The sequence below is a fragment of the Nematolebias whitei genome, chromosome 7 (genome assembly GCF_014905685.2).
Source record: "Nematolebias whitei isolate Nwh7 chromosome 7, NemWhi1, whole genome shotgun sequence".
Lineage (NCBI taxonomy): Eukaryota > Metazoa > Chordata > Actinopteri > Cyprinodontiformes > Rivulidae > Nematolebias > Nematolebias whitei.
The window spans coordinates 48737107-48743234 of record NC_056504.1 but is presented as its reverse complement, the minus strand read 5'-3'; the positions used below and the strand labels follow the sequence as shown (position 1 = coordinate 48743234).

At 46.1% G+C, this 6128-nt stretch overlaps 1 protein-coding gene across 1 annotated transcript in view; it reads right to left on the bottom strand.

Annotated features, from left to right (window-relative positions):
• LOC119412029 (E3 ubiquitin-protein ligase RNF123) overlaps window positions 1-6128 on the bottom strand; it is a 69923-nt gene that overhangs the window by 37911 nt on the left and 25884 nt on the right. Inside the window, exons 32-36 of the mRNA XM_037679005.1 lie at window positions 5789-5928; window positions 5151-5207; window positions 4940-5071; window positions 4246-4321; window positions 3021-3105 (exon numbers count right to left, since the gene is read on the bottom strand). Coding sequence (XP_037534933.1) covers window positions 3021-3105; window positions 4246-4321; window positions 4940-5071; window positions 5151-5207; window positions 5789-5928 — 490 coding nt within the window. The remainder of the gene's footprint in view (window positions 1-3020; window positions 3106-4245; window positions 4322-4939; window positions 5072-5150; window positions 5208-5788; window positions 5929-6128) is intronic.

The window sequence follows — 6128 nt, the reverse complement described above, 5'->3', positions numbered from 1 at the left end:
TGACCCAGGTGTGTACCTGTTAGTGACTCAGGTGTGTACCTGTTAGTCACCCAGGTGTGTACCTGTCAGTGACTCAGGTGTGTACCTGTTAGTGACCCAGGTGTGTTCCTGTTAGTGACCCAGGTGTGTTCCTGTTAGTGACCCAGGTGTGTTCCTGTTAGTGACCCAGGTGTGTTGCTGTTATTGACCCAGGTGTGTTCCTGTTAGTGACTCAGGTGTGTACCTGTTAGTCACCCAGGTGTGTACCTGTCAGTGACTCAGGTGTGTTCCTGTTAGTGACCCAGGTGTGTTCCTGTTAGTGACCCAGGTGTGTTCCTGTTAGTGACCCAGGTGTGTTCCTGTTATTGACCCAGGTGTGTTCCTGTTATTGACCCAGGTGTGTTCCTGTTATCGAGGCAGAAGGCTGCTGTATTCTGGCAATGAGCTGCAGTGCGGCAGTTGATGGTGACAGGAAGAAGAAACAGAACGTGGACACTGTGTGAGGTTCTGAAAGCTTCTCTGCAGTAAATCAGAACCACAGCTCATTAGGGTCAGACATGAAGGTTTGTTCTTCGTCTTTTCAATGTAAAACGGGATCAAATTTGAACCGTGTTTGGGTTCAAAGCAGGGATTTTCTTCTGCTGCTCTACAAAAAACTAAGTGCATCAACCACAGCACTGTGCAAAAGTCCTAATCTAATCCAGATCCAGTTTTCTGATCCAACTCGTTGATCCAGACATGATCTAAACCCCTGACTCAGTCCTGATTCTGATGGCTGACCCAGTTCTGGTTCAGCCGGGTCCCTCTAAACTTATGAGCTATTTTTAACTAGATCTCCTGCATTTATCCCCGTATGATGGGTTTACTGAGACAGACGTTCTGGTGGTTCTGATTCTAGGACAGTGCAACAGAAAAGGAAAGGTTTAAAGAACCATTATCAGAGAAAAGGAGGGATGACAGGAGGAGGAAAAGGAAAGTCCTTTACAGCTCGGTTTGACTTTAACAGGCTAATTGGAGTAAGACTGTAAAATAAAGTTACTGAGCGAACTGACAAGTGAGACTAATTAGATTAGGAGGGTAAAATATATTTACTGACAGAAGAAACCAATTAAAATAAAACATAAAATATATTTACTGACAGAAGAAACCAATTAAAATAAAACATAAAACATATTTACTGACAGGTGAAACCAATTAAAGTAAAAATAAAAAATATATATACTGACAGGTGTCTGACCTGCAGACATGTTTTTTTCTCCCAAACAGGAGCAAAGAAGCATTTAGAGAAACTCTCGTACTGATGAACTGGAAAACACAAAGCTGTCAGAACCGAGACTGGGCCAGAACCTGAGGAGACATCAGAGTTCAGCCAGTCCAAACGGAGCCCACCTCACTGCAGTCTGAAGTACAAGAGTCAGATGAGACCAAAATCCAACTCTCTGAGACCAACTCAACCACCACGTTTGGAGGAAGAAGAAGAAGTTGATTAGCCCTCCTGCTGCCCCTTGGCTCATTTTAACCCTCAAGCAGCAGGGGTTTTATGAACCTGGGGCCTCATGTACTCACATGGACATCCTATCGAAACATGGCGCACGCTTAAATCAAGAGAATAGTGTACGCATGAATCCAGCACACTTCCTGTGCACGTCCCAGTAAACGTGGAATTGAGTGCACATGACGGAATACCTGACTCTTCCCTCGACACACCTCCATCTAAATATGTAAATAGATTTAAATCTGCCTGCACCTGAAGAATCTGTTCTCTGCACCATCTTAAAGAACAAGAGGAACTTCACAGAATGTGAGTTGGAGACTCTTCTAAATGAAATGGAGGCTCGTAGACCGCTCCAAGACCGGCTGCAGCTCCAAGAACAGTTCCAGAAGATTGTCCTTGGAAGTCTAAAACGTCTTATGATCCAGTCGTCATCGCGGTCCAGAACATCCTCTCTGTCTCTAAATACATGCTCTCTTTGTATCGCTCCATTTGTTAAATCCTCTAATAAGACTAAAGAAGTTGTTAAAGGTATTTTATATCCTCTCCTCTAATTTATACATGTGGATGTATTAATTGTTCATCATGTGTGGTTGGTGTGCAGTGCACAATTATAGTTTTCACATCAAGTTTCCCAGCATGACCTCTATGTGTCACCAATGGACCAGTAACCATAGAAACGTGCGTACGCCAGTTACCATAGAAACGTGCGTACGCCAGTTACCATAGAAACATGTGTACAGCAGTGACCATAGAAACGTGTGTACGCCAGTAACCATAGAAACGTGCGTACGCCAGTTACCATAGAAACGTGTATACACCAGTAACCATAGAAACGTGCGTACGCCAGTTACCACAGAAACGTGTATACGCCAGTAACCATAAAAATGTGTATACGCCAGTAACCATAGAAACGTGTGTGCACCAGTTACCATAGAAACATGTGTACACCAGTGACCATAGAAACATGTGTACTCCAGTAACCATAGAAACGTGCGTACGCCAGTTACCATAGAAACGTGTGTATACCAGTGACCATAGAAACGTGTGTACACCAGTTACCATAGAAATGTGTAAACGCCAGTAACCATAGAAACGTGCGTACGCCAGTTACCATAGAAATGTGCTTACACCAGTTACCATAGAAACGTGTGTACACCAGTAACCATAGAAACGTGTGTACACCAGTAACCATAGAAACGTGAGTACACCAGCCATGAGGTTGGCGTGGGGCTGCATTAATTTCATTCTTGAAACATCTGAAGCATAAAAAACGGCGCACACCACGTTTTTGTGCGTGCACACTCTTTGTACATGTAGCCCCAAGTGGTTTGATTTTCAACTTTTATGGGATTGTCAGGAAGTTCAACAAGAGCAGCACAGTCCAAACCCAACTATGGTTCTATGGTTACCTTTTTTTCTTTTTTTAACAGAACCAAAGTTCTCCAGTAGATTTGCTTTAATGTAAAACAAACAGAACCATCTCCTCAGTCCTACTGGGCCCAGCACCAGGGACCAGGCCCACTGGTCCAAAGAGAATAAAACATACCCCAGTTTCTCTCCGTCCACCAGGATCCGGACCAGGATTCCAGTAACAGCCACAAGGATCGGGTAGTGGTCCACACTCTCCAAGCCTGCAGTTAAACAGACAGAACCAACGTCAGAACCAGGTACCAGATACAAACTGCCGGTCTTTAATGACCACCTATCTGCTTTAATTTTTCTGTTTTTAAATGTAAAGCAAAGGTCAAAGGAAAAGTTTACAAACGGTGGTGAGACCAGTTATGTTGTATGGTCTAGAGACAGAGACATGGACAAAAAAAACAGGAGACAGAGACATGGACAAAAAGACAGGAGACAGAACTGGAAGTGGCAGAAATGAAGATGTTGAGGTTCTCCTTAGGAGAGACAAGGATGGATAAGATTAGGAATGAGATCATCAGAGGTACAGCACAGGTTGAACAACTGAGAGATAAAGTTAGAGAGGACACACTGAGATGGTTTGGACATGTCCAGAGGAAGGACAGTGGTTTGGACATGTCCAGAGGAGGGACAGTGGTATATTGATAGAAGGATGTTAGAAATGCTGCTGCCAAGAAAAAGACAAAGAGGAGATCTATGGATGCAGTTAGAGAGGACATGGAGGTAGTTGGAGTGAGGACAGAGTGAGATGGAGGAGGAGGACTCTGTGGAGACTCCTGAAGAGGGAACAGCTGAAAGAAGAAGCTTTAAAACAAAAACTGACCTGATCAGAGACTAAACAATCTGAGAATAAATCATAAAAACCTCAAGAGGATGATCAGTTCCTCCAGAAACCCCCTAGATTTTGTTCACTCTAAAACCTGCAGACCAGACTGTGAGACCCTGCAGACCGGACTGTGAGACCCTGCACACCGGACTGAGAGACCCTGCAGACCAGACTGAGAGACCCTGCAGACCGGACTGTGAGACCCTGCAGACCAGACTGTGAGACCCTGCAGACCGGACTGAGAGACCCTGCAGACCGGACTGAGAGACCCTGCAGACCGGACAGAGAGACCGTAGAACATGAGTCTACTGAAGTGGTTCTGATGAATCCGGACCGATCATCACGAAGTTTGAAGAAGAACCTGAAGATCGGACTGAGCTCACTGCTTCTCTCCTCCCAGAACCTGAAAACCAGAACCTGAGGCTAAAAGTTGGGACCAGTTCTGCTTCAGTCCCTGACCCTGAACAAGGACCTGGAGCTCAGAGCGCACCAGAACAAACGGGTCTGGGTCAGGAAGTGTTCGTACCTGGCAGCCTCAGGTTGACAACCCGATCAAAGAGGTTCTTCTCAGCCGTGACTCGGTTCAGCACCTGGTTCAGGAGCTGCAGACAGAACAGGAAGTCCTCATGAGTCACAACCAGAACCACAAACTGTCCAAAACTCACTGATCAAGAGTCCTGATCTAGTCCTCAGTTCTTAAGTCCCCCACTGGTCCAGTTTCATGAAGACACACTACACCCTGAAGTTCTGAAGTTCTTCCACTAAAAATGATCCAGAACCAGGACCTGAGGACCTTCAGAACGTCTGGAGAACACCGTAAAGGATCACAGGAAGGAAAACACACGAGAAGAGAACTGGACTGATAGTTTTGGATCAAGTGTTCTCATCCAAGTTCTGATCAGAGGTTATAGATCTGGAGTTTTAGGTTGGGAGCTTCAGATAGGAAGTTCTAGATAGGGAGTTCTGGATCAGAAGTTCTGGACCTGAAAGTATTATCACGTGTGTCTGGAGGAGAGGTTCTGGTGTCTTTTGGTCTTCTCCAAAGACCAGAACTTAAATCCAGAACTAAAACTAAAACCTGGATCTCGGATCAGTTCAGGGAATGTTTCCATCCAGAACTGGTCCGGTACCTCAGGTGTTCTCAAAATGTTCAACAGCAGCAGAACCTGACCCACAACGGTTCTGCTCAGAGGACCTTGATGAGCTCAGCTGGGTCTGACCTGAGCGAGTCGCCTCAGCAGCAGCTCCGCTGACGGACGGGACCAGTCCAGGAAGATCTCCGGTACCAGAGTGACGGTCATCTCCAGAACCCGCAGCAGGCTGACGGACAGGTCGAAGCACGTGGCACACACCTGGTTTCACCAAAGATCAGAGTTACCACAGAGCCTACAACAGACAGAACCAGAACCACGCTGAGCATGAAGTAAATACCTTCAGCTGACGAGTGTCCACAAAGTTCCTCTCAGGACGTTCTGCTGCCTGCTGGATCTGAGACGGACCACATAGTCCAATTAGTTTCAGAACCACAACACTTCATGGTCCAGTTTCACTTTTCATTCCACAGAACATTTCAGAAAGATGGACCAGACCATGGATCAAGAACTCCAAACAGGAAAAATAAAACCAAGGATGTCCACCAGGTTGTGGGTTCAGAAGTTCTAGATCAGTTCCAGAATAGCAGATCTAAACAGTTCACAAAAAATAATGTTCTGATTCTGATCAGTGGAAGAAAAGTGTTTAAGTTCTCATGAAGAAAACATCTTCAGCCTCAGGTCAGTCTGGTGGAATTTCAACCTCAGGTCCATCTGGTGAACCTTAGCTTTAAATCCATCAGGTGGACCTTCAGCCTCAGATCCATCTGGCAGACTTTCAGTCTCAGGTCCATCTGGTGGACCTTTGAACTCAGGTCCATCTGGTGGAACTTAGAACTCAGGTTCATCTGGTGGACCTTCGTCCTCAGGTCCATCTGGGGAACTTCTTGGTAATGGCTCCTTATTTACAGTAATGGTATAAATTAAAACTTGAGTTTTGTTGTTTTCTCCTGCAGCTTGGATCCAATCCTGACTCACCTCCTGGATCATCCCGATGAACTCGGAGAAGGCCCAGTTCAACTGGTTCAGGACGCTGTTCAGGAACGAGGCCGCCATGTCTTTGTCCAGTCTCAGCAGCTCCGCCATGTGTCTCTGGAGCATCAAGGATGGACACGGCTCTGGACCAAACAGATGACAGGAAGTCAGGGAGGAAAAACACAATGAAAGGGAGAACAGAGACCGGACTCAGGAGGTCTAACTGTCAGGGACCAGTACAGGGACCAGACTCAGGAGGTCTAACTGTCAGGGACCAGTACAGGGACCAGACTCAGGAGGTCTAACTGTCAGTGACCAGTACAGGAACCAGACTCAGGAGGTC